The sequence below is a fragment of the Mugil cephalus genome, chromosome 1 (genome assembly GCF_022458985.1).
Source record: "Mugil cephalus isolate CIBA_MC_2020 chromosome 1, CIBA_Mcephalus_1.1, whole genome shotgun sequence".
NCBI classification, from domain to species: domain Eukaryota; kingdom Metazoa; phylum Chordata; class Actinopteri; order Mugiliformes; family Mugilidae; genus Mugil; species Mugil cephalus.
In genome coordinates this window covers 39128806-39155354 of record NC_061770.1, presented here as the reverse complement: position 1 = coordinate 39155354, position 26549 = coordinate 39128806, and the positions used below count along the sequence as shown (strand labels likewise).

Below are 26549 nucleotides of genomic sequence, written 5' to 3'. Positions count from 1 at the left end.
ATAGGTACAGAGCAACAAAATCTAACCAGAAGTGCAAAAAGCAGTAAGGGCATGTAGCACATAGTGTGGTATATAAGTGGTATGGTACAGACTGGTTATTATACATTGACTGTATATACTATGGACAAACCCATCATGACATCACCCATTGGATTCTGAACCTCGAAAATGAAGCCTGAAGTGGGCGGAGCCCGCCGTCGCCATGTTGGATGAGCTTTACTCCACCCACACGCGGATACTCCAAATATGGATGTAACGGGTTGTGTCGGAGGTTGAGACCCACCCACCCAAACCTCCGCTACCAGTTAGCTCAGGCTACCGCCGGTCAATCAGAGTGGGAACACCCTTAATTATGCAGAATTTTAAACCTTAATAAAAATTAAACGTACAGTTGTCATGAATAGTGAAATAAACCATTGAGACCAAAACTGTTTTTTGAACCAGGCTGTAAACATGTTTAATAATGCTGAAAAGTTGGATTTCTTTAACATTCAATTCAATTCAGTTTTATTTATATAGCTCCAATAACAATGCAAATCATCTCAAGACACTTCACAAAAACCAGCCTGCAACCTCCAGAGTAAGCCTGAGGGCGACGGTGGCAAGGAAAAACTTCCTTTTAACAGGAAGAAACCTTGAGCAGAACCCAGCTCATATGGAGGAACCCATCTGCCGAAGGCCAGCCGGGTAAAAAATGATGAAATCCTATCTACAAGTGAAACCATATGCACAGTTGTTTGAGGTACATATTATACATATTACCAAGATGGACATGTGTACAGCACAACATCACCAACATAACCATGCTGGTTCCCTACTCTGCACTGTACACATCTACACATTTAAGTTAATATAAAAGCCAAATTAAATTATTATTATTGTTATTTTTGTGTGTGTGTGTGTATAGGGGGGGAGGGGCACATGGCGCCCGGCCCCACATTAAAGCTAGAACCGCCTCTGTTCCTGGGTCTGGGTTAGCGCAGAGCACAGACATGGAGGCTTTACGTCGTAGCTGTTACACATTGCCGACACGTGTAAGTGCGATGAATGCATTTAACTAGCAATTAGCTCCCCCCCCTCCTAAAGCCCCCGACGGAAAAAAATCAGCGTAAATGCTCGTAGTGACCGTGGGACCATTATGAAAACCCAGTGATCAACAATTTTTTTTTCTTCTCCCATCTCCAAGGTGAGTATGTCGCATTTCTGTATGTTAGCTAGCACCAACCATGTTCCGCAGCTTTATTTTGCCCACGTTTATAGTATTATTGTCGTTTCTAAAGGGAACTGTTCCTCTATTTTAACGTCGACCGGGTTGAAAAAGGGACTCGCGAATGTTTCTATTATAGCAATAAACAGCACCGAGTGTCAGAGCATCACAGGCGTGTTTGAACAACAGAGCTTTATGTGTACACGCCTGACTAATAGCGTAATTACATGTTTTTTTGATTTGTTTTTGTCTGTAGCTTCTTAGCGGAAACCGAGCAGGTGTTAAATGTGACTCGTTTATATAGTTATACACGTGGGCTACTCAGTATTTCCTATGTTACGACGTGTGAACAGTTCAGAGAAGGAGACCGGCGTGGTCATGTTGCTTCCCTAATTTGCATTTTATAGTTCCGAGCAAAGAATATTACGTTGTAAACGTGTAGGCGTGTGTGTATACTGTAGAGTACAGAGTAGGTAACCAGTGTAACCATGCTGGTTCCCTGGTACTTTAGTTCCCTGCGTAGGGAACCAACGTGACAATGTGAATATATTATGTTTGGATGTGTACAACACTGAGTAGGGAACCAGCATGACTGTGTTGGTTCCCTACTCTTATTCAGTGTGTACTATGCTTTTATATCACGTTATAAATGTGTAGATGTGTGTATATTACAGTACAGAATAGGGAACTAGCATAACAATGTTGGTTCCCTGGTACGTTAGTTCCCTGAGTAGGGAACCAAAGTATTAATGTGAATTTGCATTTTTTATTAAGTTCTAAATGTGTAGATGTGAATATATTGTAGAGCACAGAACTATAAAATTAGGAGTAGGGAACCAACATAACTACACCGGTTCCCTACTATTAAGTTTATAGTTCTGAGTAGGGAACCAAAGCAACAGTGTGAACTATGCTTTTATATCACGTTATAAATGTGTAGATGTGTGTATATTACAGTACAGAATAGGGAACTAGCATAACAATGTTGGTTCCCTGGTACTTTAGTTCCCTGAGTAGGGAACCAAAGTAATAATGTGAATTTGCATTTTTTTATTAAGTTCTAAATGTGTAGATGTGAATATATTGTAGAGCACAGAACTATAAAATTAGGAGTAGGGAACCAACATAACTACACCGGTTCCCTGCTATTAAGTTTATAGTTCTGAGTAGGGAACCAATGTAACAGTGTGAACTATACTTTTACATCACGTTATAAATGTGTGTATTACAGTACAGAATAGGGAACTAGCATAACAATGTTGGTTCCCTGGTACTTTAGTTCCCTGAGTAGGGAACCAAAGCAATAATGTGAATTTGCATTTTTTTATTAAGTTCTAAATGTGTAGATGTGAATATATTGTAGAGCACAGATATAAATTATGAGTAGGGAACCACATAACACCGGTTCCCTACTATTAAGTTTATAGTTCTGAGTAGGGAACCAAAGCAACAGTGTGAACTATGCTTTTATATCACGTTATAAATGTGTAGATGTGTGTATATTACAGTACAGAATAGGGAACTAGCATAACCATGTTGGTTCCCTGGTACTTTAGTTCACTGAGTAGGGAACCAGCATGGCTATGTTGGTTCCCTACTCTTATTTTTATAGTTCTGAGTAGGGAACCAAAGCAACAGTGTGAACTATACTTTTATATCACGTTATAAATGTGTATATTACAGTACAGAATAGGGAACTAGCATAACCATGTTGGTTCCCTGGTACGTTAGTTCCCTGAGTAGGGAACCAAAGTATTAATGTGAATTTGCATTTTTTATTAAGTTATATATGTGTAGATGTGAATATATTGTAGAGCACAGAACTATAAAATTAGGAGTAGGGAACCAACATAACTACACTGGTTCCCTACTATTAAGTTTATAGTTCTGAGTAGGGAACCAAAGCAACAGTGTGAACTATGCTTTTATATCACGTTATAAATGTGTAGATGTGTGTATAATACAGTACAGAACAGGGAACTAGCATAACCATGTTAGTTCCCTGGAACTTTAGTTCCCTGAGTAGGGAACCAAAGTAATAATGTGAATTTGCATTTTTCATTAAATTCTAAATGTGTAGATGTGAATATGTTGTAGAGCACAGATCTATAAAATTAAGAGTAGGGAACCAACATAACTACACCGGTTCCCAACTCTTAAGTTTATAGTTCTGAGTAGGAAACCAATGTAACAGTGCGAACGGGACTTTTATATTACGTTATAAATGTATAGATGTGTGTATACAATAAAGAGTAGGGAACCGGCGTGGTTGTGTTGGTTCCCTACTCTGGATGTTTAGTTCACTGAGTAGGGAACCAAAGCAACAATGTGAGTTGGCCTTTTATAGTTATAAACGTAAAGATACAGTGCAGAGTAGGGAATGAGTTTGGTTGTCTTTGTTCCCTGCTCTGTACTTCATAAATTGAAGTAGGGAACCAAAGTAATGATGTAAATTTTCCTTATATTAAGTTATAAATGTGTATATTGTACAGTTCAGAGTAGTACCGTAGTTCTATCTAGGGAACCAAAATAACAATAATAATAATAAAATAAGTTATTCTACTATATTGCTATTAGTATTTCCCCTGTTCCAATTACTGCATATGTAAATTATACAACACAGAGTTTGTCCCCTACTCAGTACGGTATAGTTCTGGGTAGGGAACCATCATAACCATGTGGTCCTTAGGGAACCATCATAACTATGTGGTCCTTAATCTCACCACGACTGATTCTTTCATATTAACTTTGATATGTGTAGATAGCATGGAATCAGGATGTTTGTTCCCTACTCTGTATTTGATAGTACAGAATAACTGAGTTTTTATTTTGTAAATGTGGGCTGCTCAGTATTTTCTGCATTCCAGTTAGACCTACTTCAGATTTTATCTGTACATTGGAGCTTACAGAGTAAGGAACCAGCATGAATATCTTGGTTCCTTACTGTGTACTTTCTAGTGTAGTATTGTGCGAATAGCTACAATGGTCTGTGTCATCTGAGCCCATGGTGTTCAGGAGCCGATGAATAACTGATAAGACTGATACCTGCGACTGACATCTTATATCCATTCTATTCTGTCGCCGACACATCGTTTTAACCTTTAGTCTCTGTTTCAACAAATCTGGTTTAAGTACAACTGTGTAGAATACTTATAAGTACCTGTGTAAGCTTTACTATGAGTAGTCGTGTGTGTGTGTGACATTGCAGTGGCTCAGACTAATTCACGACTAATTGTTTTATGACTGCACTGCAGGAATGCTCTCGAGGATGTAGGCGGACATGGTTTCTTGTCAGGAAGGATGCAAAGGTGTCTAAAGTGAAGGTCTTGGTAGACACAAAGCTGTTGTCTGTTGCTGCAAGGCTTTGGGACTGGTTGTGTCACTTCATACATGTCCCTCTGAATACTTGAAACCCTAACATTTGCATTCAAAGGGCTGTACTTACCGCTTACTCGTTTCTGTACTAATGAAGTCTCAAACTGAAGCTGAAACTCTGGCACGTGGTGTTATTGGGTTTTCAAATTGAGTGAGTTGTGTGTCACATGTTTGGATCGCAGGTGAGGAAGTGTTTATTGGAACTGACGCAGCAGATGGCTGAAAGATTAACCCAGTCGTTCCCAAAACAAAAGTCTAGATGTCTTAATGTGCTCCCACGGATCATTTCTTGATCTGGGACTACTTCATAACCAAAACTTATTTTTGTTAGATGCAATTATACAGCCGCTTTCTCTCAGCTGGAAATTCTTGTTTTTAGGTCTGATACCTGTTAAGTTCTCCTGAAGTGTGTTTTGTGTGTAGACATAGTGTTCCCTGTATGTCCACAGAGAAAGACCAGTTTGGCAATATGCAGTGGAACGCCCAGCAAATAAGAGCTGATTTTAAGAAACATAAATAAATGACTGCGTTTACATTACTTAATTGAGTGAATCAAGGGTATTGGAAATTAGATTAGATTGGCTATCTGGAGATAAAAGAAGGGATTTTTCCCTTAAAGAAAAGATGCACAAACAGCGTTTTGTGTTTCAACAAGTATTATCCTAGCTGCCTCTTAAAAAAAAACCCACAGGCAAAAGCAATCATTGTCTTCTGAAGGAGTGATAACAAAAGACTCATTGTCTAATATGATCTCAGTGATTGTCCTCAGCAGCTGAGGAGTTGACATTGGAGCAGTGTCTTTGCCCACAGAAGTCAGTACATTCGTGAAATCCCACCTCCGTCTTCATTTGGGACGTTTATTTATTTATTTTTCTCATATTTGCATAGTCGGAGGAGGTGGCCTGAAACAAAGAAGCCACTCATCCAGTCAGTCCTGTATATTTTGTAAGCGGGGTCGTAGAGACTTCTGTGATGAAGAGGCTGACCTGCCTGACTATAATTTTAAATTCTCCCTCCACTGAACAATGTTTAATGTTCCCGGCACATGTCTTTGTTCTTCTATCAAATGTCTACATCTGTATTTCATTCTCACCGCAGAGTACATCCTAGTACACATATTATTATGTTTCTCAGGTTCTAACCTGCCGTGAAAGGACGTTTTGGAAGGATTTCAGTGACTTCACAAGGACTTTACTGCACCCCCTTGGTGGCGTGATCTAAAATGGTCAACCTAAGGAAGGAAAAGGCGTGAACAGCTACACTGTCACATGTGGCCAAGGCTCACTGATGCATGTGGGGAGCTAAGGCTGGTAGCTACTGTAGCTTATGTTGCTGAAAAAGTTAATGCTGGTTTTTACAGAAAAAGTGTTGGAACACACAGTGGATCCCAGAACTGGACCAAGGAAAAAAGGGTGGCCTGAACCTAGGATTCCCAGAATTACCTGAATGTTATCCACTTCTTCGGTCGGTTCGTTAGTTGGTTGGTTGGTTGGTTGTTTGATTGGTTGGTTAGTTGGTTGGTGGATTAACTAGGTGGTTGGTTGGTTGATTGACTAGATGTGTGGTTGGTTATCTGGTTGGTTGATTAGTTAGGTGGTTGGTTGGCTGGTTGATTGGTTGGGTGGGTGGTTGGCTGGTAAGTTGGTTGGTTGGTCAGTCGGGTGGTTGGTTGGTTGGTTAGTTGGTTGTTAATAAGTTGGTTGGTCAGTCAGTTGGGTGGTTGGTTGGTTGGTAATAAGTTGGTTAGTAGATTGGTTTGTTGGTTGGTTGGTTGGTTGGTTGGTTAGTTGATTGGTTGGTTGGTTGGATGGTTTGTTGGTTGGTTGGTTGGTTGCAGTTCTGTGACTGATCCGTGTACATTCTGTGCTTGTGTTACATAGGTTTGCACACATCAGTTGGTCTACAGCTTATTCATTCTGGAAAATCATGTTCTGTGTCGTTGTGATAACAAGATTAGATAAAGATGTTGATGTTAATGCCATTGGTGTGTCTCTAAGCTGATCAGAAAGATTTATATGACTACTGTCATAATGTCTTCTGAAACCAAATGTAAATTCAGAATCAGCTTAAAAGTCTTCGACAAGGGGTCCAACTAGTTGCAACAGTGGAACACAAAAGCTATGGCCAGAGAACATGGTGCATCACCTTGTCCTTCGATTGGATCATTCCATATCTACCTAGTGTTTATCATATATAAATATACATAATTGTACTAAAACAGAACTGGTTGCAAAAGATTGATTGAAAGAGGCTTAAGTGTAGTTTGGTAGGGTTTCTTGTTAGTTTGGACATAAACATACTTTAAGTAGCATAAGAGGCTTATATCGGTGGGACTGGAGCAGCCAGACATTCCTGATGCATGGTGACCTGTGGTGAACTTTTCCAACCTTGTCTCTGTGCCCTGACATGCACAAAACCAAACCCTCTTCAGAGAACAGCCTGATACTATTTCAAAGGACTAGAGCTATATTAGGAGGAGCGGCAGGAAGTCACGCACTAGAACTCTCTACCTCCCACACCCTCACATGTATCTTTTAAATGTTTCGTCTATGATTTACTAGCACCTCCAATTAGTTTTGCATGGCTTCCTTAAACACGCTGGTGTTAGGACTATATTGACTTTGGATTTAATGGCCGGGAGGATTTTGACCTCTTACTATTCCGGTCTTTTTGCAGATAATAATTTAAAAAATGCCTATTTAGGTCATTCCCAAAGTAAATTGAATGCTGTTCATGAACAGTTTGGAGCTGATGCGTGGTCTTGGTCTCTTTTTAAAGCCAAGACTCTTAAGTTTCTATCACAAAAGTCAGAATCACTCTAAATCGTATTGTTCTTGGGTACTCAGAGGTGGCACACAGTTAAAAAATATGAAGTTGGCTATGTTGGTTGAATCCTATAATGGCTTTTATCAATGAAACTAGAAGAAAATTAGCTTTCGAGCAACATGTTGCATGTAGCATTTACTCGTGTCCAGAGCTCTGATTGGTTAAAAAGGCTACTGCTGTTAAATTGTTAAAACCATCTGAGAAAACAGCAGCTAGGAACTTACACCACAAGGCATGGAATTGACTTGAGATTGACAAATTCAAGCAACCATATGGAGTGCTCGGTTTACAGCGTGAGCTGTTTCAGCAGACTCTGCAAAAACAGTGATGCAGCTGTCTTTGTGTCTGGTTACTAACACGAACAGAGGTGTCGGATGGCAAGTTTAGGGAAGTAAAGGGAAAAGCTGAATAACCAGAGAGCAGAGTAAGGGAAAGATAAAAACAACAGCTGCGTAATATGCGGGAAATGTGTGGCATGTATGAGAGGAAGTAGTGTTGACTCCTAGAGTGAGAAAAAAATGAGTCAGGCTCTGTTATGCGTCCGTCCTAATCCTTCAACAAGTGCAGACAAGTAGAGTGGCCAATGGCAACGCCGCAACTGGAGGGAACACAGCTTTTTCAGTTAATGGCTCGATATGCCGGCGACTGTATGCTTGTGTGTGTATTCAGGGTGTGCGCTTGCAAATTCTTGACCACTGTACACATTAAAAAGCGACAGGACTCGCTCCCAGCCTCGGGTGTTGGTTCCACTGCCAAAGCCTTCAATGGAAAATCACTAAACCTTCACCCAGTCAGGTCGCTTTTATTCGATGTGTGCACTCCTGCTTCCCCTGGAGGCTTATGCACATTGAACTACACGTTGTTAGATAATTGAATCCATTTGAATAATTGTGCACAGGTTTACTTTACTTAAAAAAAAAAAAAAATCAAAAACTGTCCACATATCAACATTGACTTGCTAAGAGCTTCCCTGGAAGCGGTTTTGTGTGCTCAGCTCTTCGCAGCCTCTTGCCACAATGCAAAGCATTCCTGCATTAGTAAGCAGTGAAACCTTGCCAGAAGAATAAGTGTCTTGCAAACAAACTGCATCATTTGTAATCATTTCTCCCTCTGGCCTTGCAGTTTTCACCTGACCCTCCTACATCAGGATGGTACAAACAGTGGTTCCTCCAGACCGGTGAGTTCAAATCAGATGGAAACGTCACACTCTCATTTCCCATTATTTGCTCTCGACCGCAGTTTCGAGGTGCAGTTTCTCAGTTGCTGACACGTTTAAAGTTATTGTAGTAAAAAAAAAAAAAAAGCAAAAATGTGCTGTTTACAATAAATTTGTCTTCCTTCCTTTTCTTTACTTTCCATCTACAGGTTCTGGTTTGTGGGAATCATTTTCTTCATTCTCGGCCTGGGGACGCTGTTGCCATGGAATTTCTTCATGACGGCATCACTGGTAAAAACATGACCTGAAATGTGGATTGATTAATCCCATGAATTAAATGTTCTACTGGGAAACCTTTTGACCTGGATGTTACTTAGACACGTACCCCATAGCAGTGACAGTCTGTGATGGCAGCAGCCATCGAAATAGTTTAGGAACAACTCAAAAAAAAATGACTGGGTGTTGACCTGGCCTCCAAATTCACTAGATCCCAAACTGATCAAGTATCTGTGGGATGATCCAATGATCCACCATAGAGGCCCCTCCCCTCAACCCATAACACCCAAAGACCCCCCACTAACAACATGGGAGCCCTACACAATATTAGGAAGGCGGTCATAACGTGATGCCTGATGGGTGCATGTTAAATGTGCATGGTAGTATTTCTTCAGTGTCGTCTGCAAAAAAAAAATGTAGAAGTGAAAACATTGTCGGTTGAGAATTTTTTTTTAACATGTCTTTGCAGACAATAAGCTGTTTATGCAACTTTATGCAACTATGCATTGTACGTTATTGTATGTGTTGCACTGGATTAGGTGGATTAACAGGGGTTGAGGTGATTCGTTGAAGTCATGCATGTTGTTCAGTCTGGGTTTAGGGTGTTAAAATGTCAGGTCCCCTTAAACCATAAGTCTTGTCAAATGACTCTTCACATGTTTGCATGTTCACGGGTCCTTTCACATCCACGTTTCCTTCATGTATTGGGCCTAAGAAGCACTTTAACTCCTGCTATAAATACAGGCACTTCACAGTTGGCTATTTTCAGCTGCTTGCTGATTGAGGATGATTGTGTGTGAGTGTTACAAGCCTCAAGCAGCAAACCAAATGAGATCTGTATTATTATATGGCTCTGTTAGATAGACTTCACCAGAACAACAAACATGGGACCCCCTCGAAAATGAGATGCTGCATCTCAAGGGGCTATCCCTTAATAAATTCAGTTCAATTCAACATAAGTGAGGGCGGAATCAAATAATACGAAAAATCTTAATCTTAATTGATACAGTGTGCATCAACCTAAAAAGAGGCTAAAAAATCGAAAATGAATGGTTAAGATGCTAAAAACCAAAGCAAGGGGATAAAGAACCACATTAGCAAGCAATGAGGCTACCAAATAGCTAATAGGCTAAAAACAAAGTCAAGAAACCAAGGAAATGGGCAATGAGGCTCAAAACCTCTAACAATAAAACATTTGGAGAGACTAAAAACCAAAACAAGCCAAGAAGAAAGCAAATAGCAAAAAGGCTGAAAAACTAAATCACTAAGAAATTATGCTAAAGAGACTAAAGAAACAGAACAAGCAGTGAGGCTAAAAACCTAAACAATAAGCTAAACGGCTAAAGAACCACAACAAGTCTAGAGGCTATAAGAATCAAATCAAAGGGCAAAGAGACTAAAACCTGGGGCTGAACAAGGGGCTAAAGAACCACAATAACAAGCAAAGAGGCTAACAAGTAGCTAAGAGGCTAAAAAGCAAAATACACAAATAAGAAAACTAAAAAAATATATATATATATAAACTAAGAGGCTAAGAAATTAAAGAACCAGCAATGACACTAAAAATGAAAACAAGGGGCTAAAGAACTACGGTAAGAAGCAAAGAGGCTAACAAGTAGCTAACAGGCTGAAAAACTAAATCCACAAATAATAAAGCAAAAACATCTAAGCTAAGATGTTAAGAAACCAAAGAATGGGCAACAAGGCTAAAAACCAAAACAATAAGCCAAAAGGCTAAAGAACCACAACAAATTTAGAGGCTAAAAAATCAGATGTACTGTAAAAGCTAAAAAGACAATAAAACATACGGACAGGCTAAAAACCAAAACATGGGCCTAAAGAACTATAACAATAAGCAAAGAGGCTAACAAGTAGCTAACAGGCTGAAAAGCAAAATCCACTAGCAACAAGGTTAATCTGTAAGCTAAGAGACTAAGAAATTAAAGAATGAGCAATGAGGCTAAAAAAAGTAAAATCAAAGAGGCTAAAGAACCACAACAAGTCCAGATGCTAAAAACCAAAACAAGGGGGGAAAGCTAAATCAAAGTCAAGAGCTAAGACGCTGAACACCATCAGCAAACCTAGAAACTAAAAAACAAGAGGCTAGAAACAGAATAAATGGTTTATTCCCCACTGTTGTGTGTGTTCGTAGTACTTCCAAGCTCGCCTGAACACAACAGGCGGGACCAACGGTACGATGGAGGAACCCAAGGAGTACTACTTCAACAACTGGATGACGTTGCTATCCCAGCTGCCCCTGCTGCTCTTCACGCTGCTCAACTCCTTCCTGTACCAGAGGTCAGAGCCAGACCAGTTCCTGGAACTTTGTAACGTCTGTGATTAATTAATGTTAAAGGCGTTTAAACCTCAAATCGGTCGTTTCAGGATATGTGCGAGGCGGTGCGAATCGCGGGGAGCCTCGTTTTCATCCTGCTGTTCTTCATCCTCACGGCGGTGCTGGTCAAAGTGCCCATGGGGGAGGACCGCTTCTTCTCCATCACCATGGCGACTATCTGGTTCATTAACTGTAAGTCGGTGCGGGCTGATTGTGCGAGGCTGTAATCTCATACTTATTTTATTCTGTTTTACAGTTTTATATTCTTTTTTATTGTTATCTTTATTTTGAGGGTTTCTGTATTTTATTCTATATTTTTATCCTCCATTTTACTCATTCTAATTTTAATGTTATTATATTGCAAATATTTTTTATATTTTATAACTATTATTATTTATATTTATATTAACCCTTTATTATTATACTTAACCTATTATTTATAGGTAATTTATATTTTTATTATTTGTTTTTATTTATTTAGATATTGACACTTTCTATTACACTTAACCTATTATATTAGTTATTTATATTATATTTATTTGCTTTTATTTATTTTTGATATTAATCCTTTATTATTATACATATCCTGTTATTTATTTAGACATTGATCGTTTATTATTATCCTTTTTCTTGTTTCACTTTTTCTATGTATTTCTGTCAATCGAAGTTTAAAACACATTGAATGGCATTCATTTGTTTTGAAAGGCGTGATATACATAAAATTTGATTGATTGATTAAAATAAATAACCTCCTCCTCCTCCTCCTCCTCCTCGTCCCTCAGCCTTCGGTGCCGTCCTGCAGGGCAGTCTGTTTGGCCTGGTGGGTCTGCTGCCTCAGAAGTACAGCGCCGTCTTCATGAGCGGACAGGGCCTCGCGGGGACCTTCGCCGCCGTCGCCATGCTGCTCGCCATAGCCAGTGAGCTGCCTACGCACACCACAAAACGCAGCCCATTATCTAATCCCCCTGTTGCCTAGTAACAGGGGACGTTGAAATTGCATGTAGTCAAATTAGCACGACACCAGAAAAGACACAGCTCAGATTGGGTTAGTTAGTTTGTCTTTTTGTGTCCTTCAGGTGATGCAGACTCTGAGTCGGCGGCTTTGGGTTACTTCATCACACCGTGTGTGGGGACGCTGGTCACGCTCTTCAGCTACCTGTTGCTGCCTCGTATGGTCAGTCACCCCTCGGTCTCTGCAGGAACTACGAGGCTGGACTGAAGTCTCATTCGTTTTTTTTTTTTCCTCTTTCATGCAGAAGTTCGCTCAGTATTACTTGAAAAAAAGCAGCAGCCAGTACGAAGCGGTCACCACAGAGGAGCCTGTGAAAGGTGGGACTCTCAACTATTCGCCTCTAAGTTTCCTCTGAACTCTTCTTTCAGTCATGTGCAATCCTCTCACCTTGGTTTCTATTAGCAGACCATCAAACATACACCGATCAGCCTCAACATTAAAACCACAGACTTGAGAAGTAATCGACTTCTTGTTACATTTCAAAGTTCTGCTGGGAAACTGGCGTTTAATTGGTGTGGATGTTACTTAGACATGTAGCACCCACCTAGACCAGACCAGACACCCCCACCCCATAACAATGACACTCCTTGATGGCAGCAGTAGCACAACAGTTTAGGAACAACACACAGCACAAGGTGTTGACCCGCCCTCCAAATTCACTACATCCCAAACTGATCAATTACCTGTTTGGTTGATCCACCATAGAGGCCCCTCCCCTCAACCCAAAGGACCCAAAGACCCCCCACTAACAACATGAGAGACCTATACAGTATTAGGAAGGTGGTCATAATGTTATGCCTGGTGAGTGCATGTTAAATGTGCATGGTAGTATGTCTTCAGTGTCGTCTGCAAAAAAAAATGTAGAAGTTGGGTGAGAAGTTTGTTTTTTTAACAAAAAAAACCTCTTGTAGACAACAAGCTGTTTAAATACAACTCAACAAAATGTCTCCAAATCCAGAGTATGCATTGTATGTTATTGTATGCGTTGCACTGGATTAGGTGGATTAACAGGGGTGGAGGTGATTCGTTCATGCATGTTATTCAGTCTGGGTTTAGGGTGTTAAAATGTCAGGACCCCTTTGGAACCATAAGTCTTGTCAAATGACTCTTCACATGTTTGCATGTTCACGGGTCCTTTCACATCCACGTTTCCTTCATGTATTGGGCCTAAGAAGCACTTTAATTCCTGCTATAAATACAGGCACTTCACAGTCGGCTATTTTCAGCCGCTTGCTGATTGAGGATGATTGTGTGTGAGCGTTACCAGCCTCAAGCAGCAAACCAAATGAGATCTGTATTATTATATGGCTCTGTTAGATAGACCTCATCAGAACAAGAAACATAAGTGAGGGTGGAATCAAATAATACGAAAAATCTTAATCTTAGTACAGTGTGTATCAAACCTAAAAAGAGGCTAAAAAATCGAAAATGAATGGCTAAGAGGCTAAACACCAAAACAAGAGGATTAAGAACCACATTAGCAAGCAATGAGGCCCCCCACTAACAACATCCTGTGGCTGTACACCACAGGACACCATCATTGGATTTGAAAATTAAGACCCTCCAGAGGACAAGTGGTTACATAAAATGAATGAAGGAACTACCTGGTGAATACGTTAAAGTGTGTGGTAATTGATTTACCGTAACTCACAGTGGTTTACGGTATTGTCAAAATTCAAAGTGTGGCTGAACACTGTGAAGTTGTGCTTATGTCTGGAAGACCTTCGTGTCATCTCAAGGGTTATAACTAACTTAATTTTTTACTACCAAATTAATGTCGTAATGGCAGCTTTTTTTTTACCCAGAAAGCGAAACTTCCCAGTTTTCCACCACACTTTGAATTTTGTCCATTGATGAGTTACGGTAATTCAATTCTTTTTTTTTTTTTTTTTATGCACAGTCCTGTAAATGCATGCGTGCACTGACTAAGGCCACGGCTCCTGTATTCTTTCCTGTGCATGGGTTTGCAGTTTGAAATCTTGGAAAGTCAAAAACAAGTTGCCTTAAAAACATTAGCCTTAAAAGACACAACTGAAAACTGATGGATTAAATCTCTTTAGGCTTCTACGTAGACCCTAATTTTGTAGCCTGACATGAACCTCCCCAGAAATGTAGCTACTGTGTTGCGGCGACCCAGGCTGCAAGAGCTGTGATTGGTCCACTGGAAATGTGTAGCTAAATGTACCTAAGATGACTGTATTAACATGTATTAACAAGAAAAACTATGTACAGTTGACCAATTTACAACCAAGTGGCCAACCAAATAGGGGTGGGGTGTTGGCAAGCACTTCACGATACGTATCTCGATTCTTGAGTCACGATACGATACATTGCCATATCATGTTATTGCGATATATTGCAATATTGTGCGTAGTTCACTGAGCAGCTTAAAGTACACATTGTATGTACATTGATGACATCAGTGATAATTCACTGGACAAATTGAGTAAAAAAACAATATTAATCCAATTCATCTATTTTAAATTTTGTCGCATTTGTACAGAACAAGTGGTGGCGGAGGTGCAGAAGTCGTTCACGATCGGCCCAAAACATGACTTTTTCTTTGTCTTTTAAAATCGTTACTAAGGCATTCAAAATCGATATTGTATCGGAATAAAAAATATTGTGGTGTATTTTGCGATATCTACATTTTTTCCCACCCCAACTAGACTGTGCTTTTATTTTGAAAATCCAACATACCCATTGCCTGACATTGAGTTAGCGCCTGTTTGCTTTTCCACTGAGTTCATGGTTGTGTACTTCAAAGTTGGCTGTATCAAATCAATCCAGTGAACATTATCTCATTAAGTCATTTGACCCCCTGTTTAACCAATTACAGCCCAGACAAAGACGGAGCCTGTTAGACTCACACAGACTATCATTCATTATTTACTAGAACACATTTACTTTTGAACATTTTTTTTTTATGTTTAAATGGAACTAAAGGGATGTTTTATATATATTCATTTGCAGAGAGCAGCACAGTGGAGAACGGCAAACTCAACGGTCATGCTAACGGAACTGTCACCAGCAACTCGACCAAGGTTGAAGAAGAAGTGGAACCCACTCCGGGTGAGAACAAGCAGGCCTTCCTGACTCTGAACCACGTGGAACAAGAACCAGAGAAGGCCTCGGTCTTGGAGGTCTTTAAAAAGGTAAACAGCTCCACTACAGACGACAGACACAAATTTTAACTAAGAGACATCACAATGAAACTTCTCCAGTTGATTACTTACATAAATAGAATATTTTTTTGTATTACAAGTTTTCTGTGAATTTCTATTTAAATATGCAGAGTAGGAGTTATCTATGTAAATATGCACTAATTTACATACATTTCCAGAACAGAATTATGAACAATGGATAAAGTGAGGTTCAAATTTTTTGTTTCATTTTGTCAACATATTAGATTTCCAGATATTTACAGAGTGAATATTGGATCTCTCATTTTATCACTCCATAAATCACAAAATACTAATAATGCCAACAGTCCCACAAAATCTACTTTTGCCATGTTTTTAGGAGTAAAATGTTAAATAAATCAGACTCTGAATGATATATGCAAAAACCCCTCTGTAAATATCTGCAGAATGTAGTTAGGAATAAATCTGACGTTACTGACACTACTGAAGTGGAGATTTCTGGCTCAGAGTAGCAGAAAAACTAATTTTGAGAAAACATCCTTTAAAGTTTTACATTGTAAAATCATTTATTTTACTAGCATTGAGTTCCCACGTACCAGTCGCGCACCATAACAGCAGCATTCAGGAAAAAGTGTGGCGTAGATTATTTATAATAAGTCTAGTTTTACTTGGCCTATCAACACAATTTAAAAATTGGTCTATAGGTTGAAGTTAGCACTTTCCAAAAAAGTTGAAATGGAGATTTGTGTGTGTTGCTGCTACGTTGTCTTAAATTCACTCAAGCGTCAAACTAGTTTGATAAAAGACATGTCACTGAAGCAAAATAACAGAAAATCTCAAAACTGATCAGTGGGTTAAGTTTCCATGTACACCATAATCTCTGGTAATAAATGAGGAAATGTGTTCACATTCCTAAAGAAATGTGGACAGACCGGTTATGGGCACTCTCTAAAAAACCTAACCTAACCTGTCTTTTACGTTGGCCACTCGTGATGGGATCTTCATCTTAATGACAGGTCTGAACAGGCCCTTCTGTTTAAGGCAGCTTCCATCTAAAGCATTGTATTATAACAACACATATTTACCCTGTTCCTCTTCTACTCTGGTGTCATGTTTCAGATCTGGGTGATGGCGTTCTGCGTGACCTTTGTGTTTACCGTCACGCTGTCCGTGTTTCCTGCTGTCACTGTGGACGTCAAGACGGCGTATCCGGGAAAATGGGGTATGACCTGTAATCTGATAATACGCGCTTAAAAGATGATATCTATCTGTCCCCCTGTCACTGAGCATCTCCTGTTTCTGTCCCCTTGTCTTCAGAACGTTTCTTCATCTCAGTGTGCTGCTTCCTGACTTTCAACATCAACGACTGGCTCGGACGGTCCATTACCACGTTGGTACACTGGGTGAGTTCCCACTTATCATTAGTGTGTCTAGAAAGTGATGTTATTGGCAAATTAAGTTTAATATTTACATCTCACAAAGTTCTAAAGCATAGCTCTTCAACAGGGGGGGTCCATGGAGGTACTGCATTGGTGTCGCATAATATTTGGTTGATTAGACATTTGTTATATATTTTTTAATCCCCCCCACGAATTTAAATGTCTTTAAACACACATTAACATGAATCCAGCAGATTTTAGTAAAGGGATAATGGGTTTCTCTCTCACTGCTCCTTCTATGTCTTTCTTCGCTTTTCACAACTACCTGGAATATTTCAAAATTATCTCCTGCCATGAAATGATATGTGATATCTTATCGATTTACTGCCAAAAATAATTCAATGAGAATTTACCATCTAGCTATAAATGAGATGAACCTATGGCTAAACGAGGCTCTCTCTTTAACCTCCTGAGACCCTGCATCCTCATATTATTCTGCTTCATTCAAACCCATCAGAGTTTAGTCTGCCATCTAGTGGTAGCATTGGGTCAATACACTAGTTGGTAAAAACATGATAGTGGATGGGTTCATTCTACAGACGATCACAGGATAAAAGCGGACAAGGAACAAAACCCCATCGATTTATATGGTTAAAATTTATTAATGCTTAATAACGTTTCTAGTTTGATAAATGTAACAAATTTAATCAATAATAGCAATGAGCTACAACCTCGCTAATTAGCAAGCACTCGTTTGAGGACGTTGGGACTTTATTGTTGGTAATTCTGTCTTTGCTCAGCCATGTTCAGGTATTAAAATAAACTGTTTTATATTTTAAATACTGGGAATATCAAATGAGTTTTCTTCACATACCAAATCTGTTTCTGCACCACGCATGGTTGAAGTGATCTGGTGCGTAAAAATCTTCAAATGCCATTCTTTGATTTATTCGACTCGTTTAATCAACGGGGAAAAGTTTTAGTTTATTAATGAGGCTGAATTCCTGAGGCGATAAAATAAAATGAGTCATGTCAGGTAACTAATCACAGATAAAACTTACTGCTGCAAGTAATTTCACTCACATGATACCAGATGGAGTCGTCGACTAACATCAGCGGAGAATTGATTTTCCCGAAATTTTAACACTATTACTTGACTAAGTGGGGCTCTTTTAGCTTTTGTGGAAAAGGGAAATTCCACATTCAGGTTAAGGCCGTCACAAGGCTCCTATCTGAATGAAGGGACGGAGCCATAACTGTGATATTTATTTCCACATCTGACCATAAATAATCTGGAATTGAGTCAGAAGTTACCCAACCCACACTCAAGATAGTTTCAGCATGCCCCATAATGAAATTCAAATATTTAAAAACTTTCATGAATCGTGCAATGACGCATTTCGGCCGTCATTCACCAGACGATTGTGTTTTTTATGTTGTTGTATGTCTGCTGTCATTTGAGGCGTTGTGGGTTCACCTGTTCAGGATTCTTTGAGACGCTCGTCACTCGTCTATGAGGTCTCTGTTGTTGAGCTAACTATCCTCTCACGCTGTGTTCCCACGGCATATTAACTTTTCAAAAAGGCTGCTGCTTCCAGGCACGTTACCAGACGAGTCAATCAAGTTACACACTCTGTACATATAGACTGTATGTAAATATTACCCCCACTTCCTTGCGTTGGCCAAACTGGTGCTATTTTCCTGGTGCTAAGGGTGTACCTCCACCAGGTACAAGGAAATATTGGATTATACACTGAACCGCTTTACAGAGTTGTTGGCATGGCAACGAGTGGTCACGCTTATGTGTATGCTGTTTCTATAGAATCAAATAACTGACTAAAATTAAACTGATCTAAAAGGTTGACACTTGAACATGCAACCGTCCTTGAAAAAAAATATTTGTCGTTTATTTTAGTGTTTTAGTTTGGTCCCATTCACTAACATGAAGGAGGCGGAGCTTCTGACCTATACTGCAACCTCCAAGCCACCAGGGGGAGCTCTACTTGCTTTGGCTTCACTTTTGAGGCGCTGCTCTACCATCCATCTTTGTACAGTCAGTTGCTGCGTGTCCATTCCCCCTAGAAATGTGCAAAGCCTAAATAGCGCGATTAAAAAATAAAATGGTAATGGAAACCCAAACAATGTAATAAACCTCTCAAATATCTAAAGCTAAAACATTTTTAAGCTCTCATGAGGTGTTTTTTGACGTATCGATAGAAAAGTGTATCGCAAAAGTGCATTTCACCACCAGTGGAGATGACGCAGGGGATCATGTGACCAGTTCATCTTCCTCAAAGTGAAGTGGTGAGAATTTAGGAGAATTACGGGTGTAGAGATCGACCGATGTGGACTTTTTAGAGCCGATGCCCTTTTACGTCCGCCGATGCGTGCTCTCGACATTTGGAGCCGATTGTGCTTTTTCTCCCTCCATTTATCAAAATGCGCAATGATAACAACGAATGGGAGGGGCGACGTATGGGCTGCACGGGTCCGCAGCGTCTTTGTAAATCTTGACATGGAAAATCTATATACATATATATGTATCGTATATATATGTAGGTATATTTATATATATGTAGGTAAACTTGGCCGATACTGATACCAGTAAAAAAACGCCAGTATCAGGCCGATATATTACAGGTCATTGAAAAAAGCACATTTCAATGGAAACATGTATAAAGCGCAATTACTGAAATGTCAGAAATATTGGTTTTATTTTGTGAAAAACTGTAATGGAAACGCAGCTTTTGATGCATACATGTTTACGCGGTTTCTTTCGAGGTCATTCTAGGCTTTCATGTTGGGGGGGTGGCGGGGTGGGGTGATGCCATAACTTTCTTGTATCTTCACCGCTCGATGTCACAGCGGTGTCACTGATGTGCACCTGCACCACAACCTCTGTCACGCACGTTGCACCACCATTTAAAAAATGAAAGTGCAACTCGATCGGAATGCTTCTACAAAACCGGCCGAAACGTTTCCAGCTCTAATGTGTTTGCAGAAGCCCATTCAGCTGAGAGCAGCCATTAGAAACCAATGCAGTAAATGACGGTGGGCAGATTGACTGGTAGCCCTGTTTAGTTTTTTCCCCCACTGGAAATGACCTTAACCTCCCCTGCTGTGAACGGTAATAGTGATATCTCACATTAACTGGAGCAGGAAGTGATAGGAGTGTTTGGTATTTTTCTACTGACTCAGAACAAGATAACGCACTTTTTTTTTGTTTTGTTTTTTTGCTGTTTCTGCCACATGTCACATCTGTTTTCAGCTCCCTCGTGAAAATCCCCTACCCCGTGGCCCCAGTCAGTGTCAAGCGCTCTCAATTTTTCACGTCATTGAATGTAAAACTGCAGCATCTTTTCCGGCTTTGTAAATTGGACACGCCTCATCTTTGATCTCTCCTCCTCAGCCCAAGAAAGAGTCTCGTCTGTTCCCGGTGCTGGTCGTCTCCAGGGTGGTGTTCATCCCTCTGCTGATGCTCTGTAACGTCCAGCCTCGCAACTACAGTCCCGTGTTCTTTGAAAACGACTTTGTTTTCACGGCCATCATGGTCCTCTTCTCTGTATCCAGTGGCTACTTTGTTTGCCTCTCCATGTCCTACGCACCACAGTGAGTATATAGATATACATATATAGAATAAAACCTCAAGAAACATTTTAAGTAATTTTAAGTAACATTTTAAGGTTTTACCCCCCCCAGAGTAAAACCTAATTAAAAAAAACACTCATTAATTGAACTGTCCTGATTCGTATGGAAAAAAAAGGCCTTTAAAAGAGAAAATCTATACTGCTTCTCTTTCTCTCTAACAGTGTTCATTACCACCTCCAGAGTTGACCTTAATAGCTCCTATGTAAATGAATAGTTTTACATGTTTGGTTTTAGCCCTTAATGCTCATGGCAGTTCACACAGGATCCACATTGTGTTCAAGGACACTACAACTACAGTTGGCTTCCAGACTTCCTGTCACTGCACTTATTTTTTTGCTTTTACAACATAATTGAGCAGAAGATACGATTAAAATCAGTTAGAGGAAGAAGAAGAAGAACTCTATTAGACCCTGTCTCCATACAACCAAACCACCGACACAGTGTAATGGAGATGTGTATCTGACCGGGATGTGCATATCATATAGCGTTAATAGCAATTCAGATTGTCTCGAGATGTGAAGGGTGACGGAGAGAGGTGCATACAGCTAATAGCGGGCTATACAGTAGTAGCACACAAATGCATAAAATTATAGTTGTGTTCAAAATAACAGCAGCGTGTTTAAAAAAAAAAGTGAGTCAAGCTCAAAGTTCTTACAATAGAGGGTATGCATTGAGAGACTCAAGACCAACTTTCTGCCACCAAAAAAAAATAAATAAAATGCGGAAATTGGTCTGTTTTTCTGCTTGTGTCATGTCTGCCATGCTATGCATAATCACTCTTGTCAGCAGAGTTTTGTGAAACTGCCGATGTGATGTGTTTTCATCATTTCATTTCAGCATCACTAAACTTGATTTCTGACTTATGTCTCATCAGGTTGGTGGAGCCTAAGGATGCAGAAACAGCAGGAGCCCTCATGACCTTCTTCTTGGCCCTTGGTCTGTCCATAGGGGCCGCGCTGTCCTTCCCCCTCCGGGCTCTGGTCTAGTCACACACTTATACAACACGACATTATCACACACAAACCGGACGGACAAACAGGATAAAGGGTTTTACCTGATCTTATTTTTATAGATTGTCTTTCTTCCAGTCTCCTCCTCCGAGGAGGAGGTGTGACGAGCACTGACTCTGAACTAGTCTTGAGTCGAAAATGACTTGATACGATTCCCTTTAAAAGTAGGAAGAAGAAAAAAGAAATGCTGCATGTGACTTGCTGCTACCCTGAATGACGGGTTAGAAAGGATCTCTTGTGTGTGAAGTTTTTATATTGACTGTTTATTGTTTCTATAAGTTATAGAGTGCCAGTCATACATAGATAAAGGGAACGCTTTTGACACAACATATTTTCCATTTATTGATAGTTTGAATCATTAGATTTGATTACGGTACGTATTTCTGAGCTATTGTTCTTGCTAGCATCATTTCAGTTTTTCTAGTCAACCTAATGAAATAGGTCAAGGTTGAAGGAGGTAGAACGAGCAAAAAACTTTCTTTGTGCTATACTGATACTTGTAATTGTGAAGTTAGGCCTCAGGCATAGATGGATTACTGAACCAGTCAACTGGGTGAAGTCTCAAGGGGCCAGGGGAAGCAGTTATTTCCTGTGTAGTGGGTGGTGGACATTGTTCGTGATGGACTGGAGTTTGTTGAAGGTCCTTGCATCTGTCCCAGAGAGAGGCTCGAAATAAGCTCAAAGACTTAAAGACAAAAGTAAAGACATTCAAAATGACTGCAAGGAGACTCAAAACAACAACAAAGACTCAAAATAACCTGAAACAGACTCAAAACAACCACAAAGAAACTCACTACTACTGCAAATAATCTGCAAAGAGAACTAAAACAACCACAAAACAACTGTAAAGGGACTCAAAACAACCACAAAGAGCATCGAGACAACAGTAAAGGCACTCATGACTGCAAAAAGACTCAAACCAACCGCAAACAGTTCCACAACAACCACAAAGACACTCAGAATAACTGCAAGGCGACTCAGAACAACAACAAAGACTCAAAATAACCTGAAACAGACTCAAAACAACCACAAAGTGACTCAGGGTACCCACAAAGAGGTTCAAAACAACCACACAACAACTGTAAAGTGACTCAAAACAACCACAGAGGCTCAAAACAACTGCAAAACATCTGTAAAGAGACTCAAAACAACCACAGAACAACTGTAAAGGGACTCAAAACAACAACACAGACTCAAAATACCCGCAAAGACACTCAAAACAACCGAAAGGAAACTCAAAATACTCAATACTACAGCAAATACTCAAAATAACCTGAAACAGACTCAAAACAAGAGCAAAGACACTTAAAACAAGCATAAGAACACACAAAATAACCACTAAAAGACTCAAAACAACCACAAAGAGACTCAAAGCCACAGTGAAGGCACTCAAAACACCCGTACAAAATCTATAGACAACGGCAGTAGACTCAAAATAACCGTGTAGTCTGGATTGGCTACCATGTAGCTCAGGTGGGAGGTTTTTAACATGTACAGTAACATCCCCTGTGGCCAGTTCTCTCATAGTCTATCCATGCCTCTGTTGGGTATTTTTTTCCCACCTCCCTCTTCCCTGTATTAATCCTCATCACCAACTTCAAGGCTACTACTGCCATCTACTGGACATGAGACATACTGACAAGTTCTTCTGAGAAACAGCACAATCTTTTGACATGGAATAAGGTCTTACATGTAAGACTTTTGCTACTGCGCGCCATTGGTACTCAATCTACTACGATATGAACATAAGGGACAAAATAATTGTTCTTTCGTATCATGATGGCAACCGAATTGTGTAATTAAGTGAATTTTGTAGACATTGTTGACCAATGTGCCATAACCCAATGACCTAACTTTATTTCTGATTGTAGTGCAGACACATTTCAGTTTTTAAAGATCCACTGGATCTTTTGACTTTTTATTCTTTAAGCGTGGGCTGAAGGATCAGCAATTTAATTTAATTTATGTTTATTTACTTTTAAAGTGGGACTTAATTCATGCTGGATTGCCATGACAAATACAAGTACCGAATTAAGACGAAATTTACTGGGGTTCATCTCAGGATCTGAATCCATGAGTTAAGAAGAACCAAGTAAAAATAACTGACACTTTGTTTTGTACCTTTTTGTATAAATAAACATAAAAAGTGACACATAGATGTATCAACTGGGTCATTATCAGCCTTAGCAACATTTAGTATTGGTTTAACATAAACTAATATTAACAGAAGGTTAAAATATGCTTGTGTCGCTAATTGTAATGGATTAGCAGTCTAGATATTTCATTGTTTTTTGGGGGTCAGTGTGTCCATAGCATGGACTGTATATAAATATGGACAACGCGTCACCACTTCCTTTCATTGGCTAAACTATGGTATTTTTCCGTGGATATGGGCGGAGCCATCTTGTGAGTTTGGAGCCAGATGCTCCAGACACAAGTGTTTTTCGTTGAACTAATACTATGCTCTGCCCCACCTCCACCAAATTTTTTTTACAATTCTCACGGGGCCGCTAACTAACTAAAACGTATCCAAAAAATTGTCACCTGAACATGCATCAACATTATATTACCGACCTAAAATGACAGAAACGATCCTTGAAAAAAATTTAGTTCACGTGTATTTTAGTGTTTGACTCATATGGAGGGGGTGGAGCTTATAACCTATACTGCAGCCTCCAGCCACCAGGGGGAGCTCCACTTGCTTTGACTTTGCTTATGAGAAGTTCCACGTCCTTATTTATATACGTCTATGGTCCATAGCAACAACACGTCATCTAACTTCATTTTCTGTGATTCAGTTGTAGCCGCAACATTAACACAAGGTTTTAACGCTGCACACAAGCGACAGTAAAGGGAATTCATGCTGGTGTGTTTTCATAATGCATCTGTACACATTTTGGAGTGTAAATAAATGGAAGATTTCAACCAGAAACGTTGTGTGTTGTGGGAAGTTTCTTACGTTGAGTCATCTGTGATTTTAGCCCTTAGATGCATAAGTTGGGATCAAAAATGACTCTAGCTGTTGGTGTTGTTTGCAATATCTTTGTAATTTTTAAATTTCATCATTTAATCTTCCATGTATTCCTCAAGTAAGTTGTCATTGACATGAGGCCATTTGGATTTGTATCTAATTGTTATGTTTTTTAAGTAATTGCATCAGTGCCACACTTGTTCCATTCATGGAGTTAACCCCATTGAATATGAGAGGTTAACCCTAGGTAAGATTTTTATCAGCTGAGGTGGTTTACCACCACCACCACCTCATGACTACTGAGGAATTAAATAATTCTTTTGTTGACCAAAATATATAATAAAAAAAAGTTTACCACAAAAAATACATTGGTTCTAATTGGGCTAATTTTTTACCCCACTCATGGAAAAGTGTAGGTGTTGGTAGTTCATGCATCTAAGGGTTAATGTAAAAATAAATTAAATGACACCAAATTATCTGCAATATTTCTCCTAACGCAGATTATGCTAAACCTTTTTCTGGGATTAAAATTTAAATCTATCTTTTGCTTTTGCTTGATTCTCAATTTTCTTTGTCTCATTTCACTTAGGAATTATAAAGGCTGTGTTACAAATAAAAGCTGAGATGTCAAACTCAAAACGATCGAAAGAACAAAGTCTCAAAGGATGGTTTTCTTTATTTGTCACATCAGTAATGGTGGAGCCGATATAAATAACGAGAGGTGGTTGGTAAATGAGAGTCGAATAATGTGTTTGAACATGTATATATTTTGTATTATCAATCTGTAAAGTGACTAAAGCTGTCGGAGTGTAGAGGTATAAAAGATATTAACAACAACAGGTAGCAGACACAAGAGGAAAAGTCAGTGAATTTTAGTGAAACTGTTTGCTTAGGGGTTACACAAAGTCAGGTATGAAAAAGGCTTTTGACAGAAATCCTCACAATGGGAAAGAAACTTGTATTGGACTATTTTAATGAAAAGTTTACAGGCATAACTGACGTTTCAATCTTCCTCAAAAACACAGTGAAGAGGGTTTAAATGGATGCAGGTGGGTAATTGGTAAAGTGGGCGTGTCTGAGTTCAAGGCTCTATCAAAAATCCTGTCAATGAATGAATCTGAAAGCTGAGCAACAAATGTTTATTTGTCCAAGATTGGTCAGAAATCATAAGTGGGTGTGGCTAATGCGGAAACACTAGCAGACACTCCACTGTGTGAGCCCCCAGGTGCTTATATTAAAAGTTTGACCGCTTATCTTTAATAATAAGTACAAACGTTCCTCTCGTCGTCTATCTCCCGCGCGTGTGACGTATGGTGCAGTGGGCGGGGCCTATGAGGAATTACTGGTGGTCGACGCTCCTGAGAGAAGCGAGACATTTGTTCTCGCTCCTGGGGACACGAGAACCAGAACAAATATGCTTTTTTTGCCAGGTAACATCACGAGAAACACACACACACAACATTAGGAAGACGGTTTACGTTGGTAAAAAAGAAACTTTATTTGTGTCTTTTGGCTGTATACGTGTTGCCATTAGTGACCGCAGGCTGTCACGTGTTTTAGCCTACGCCACGCCCCTCTTCGCTTAATTACCTTAACCAGCCACACCTGTGAACGTGTGAATAAAAGCTCGTCCGGCTCTTTCTGTAGAGACTCAATGCAGTTGTTCTTATTAGTTAGCATTGTCAAACTAGTGTTGCTACATGCGTTAGATTTGCATGTTTTAGAACTCGCCCTACGGGTGTTTTGGTGTTACCATCACTACTTAATTATCCTTTTTTTGTTGGGGAGCATTGAAAGCAGGCGAAGAGTAGTCGAGTCTAGTTATTTAGAATTTCACTCCCTTTGTGTTTGAGAGGAAACCATTCAAGTTCTGGAACTAGAAACATGCGATCTTCTGTCAAGTTCTGTAAACACTGACAACCTCTGATAACAAAGTTCTCAATCTAATTTCCAAGTCTGTACACGTGTTGCTGTATATGTGAGTTGTGAATTAATATTATTGGGGCCTTTGGGCCTCCAAAACAAAAGAGCTGTGTTGTGGGGTCAGAAGAGAGTCAGCAACCACCATTTTTAACCCACTCAGTTTCCAGGTTGACTCATTCAAATACCTAGACACTGACCTGCCTCTCCTTTTCCCAGAATGCAGACAGCATTTTCCAAAAAAAAAACCTCAACAGTGCCTACACTTGCTGAGGAAGCTAGGGACCTTCA

The 26549-nt window shown here is 39.7% G+C and overlaps 1 protein-coding gene across 1 annotated transcript; it reads left to right on the top strand.

Moving 5' to 3' along the window:
• The first annotated feature begins 972 nt into the window (after positions 1-972).
• LOC125011958 (equilibrative nucleoside transporter 2) lies at positions 973-24299 on the top strand. Its single transcript, XM_047591510.1, has 13 exons — positions 973-1186; positions 8531-8585; positions 8774-8855; positions 10993-11140; positions 11230-11367; positions 11958-12092; positions 12252-12349; positions 12432-12504; positions 15161-15342; positions 16450-16552; positions 16648-16733; positions 20119-20318; positions 21232-24299. Exons 2-13 carry the CDS (start codon positions 8557-8559, stop codon positions 21341-21343), a joined length of 1386 nt encoding a protein of 461 aa, XP_047447466.1. The 5' UTR covers positions 973-1186; positions 8531-8556; the 3' UTR covers positions 21344-24299.
• The last annotated feature ends 2250 nt before the right edge of the window (positions 24300-26549 follow it).

Coding starts and splice junctions, on each gene's coding strand:
- LOC125011958 (XM_047591510.1), top strand. CDS start 8,557: ATGGTACAAACAGTGGTTCCTCCAGACCG. Junction 8,586..8,773: donor ACAGTGGTTCCTCCAGACCG/GTGAGTTCAAAT, acceptor TTCCATCTACAG/GTTCTGGTTTGTGGGAATCA. Junction 20,319..21,231: donor TCCATGTCCTACGCACCACA/GTGAGTATATAG, acceptor ATGTCTCATCAG/GTTGGTGGAGCCTAAGGATG.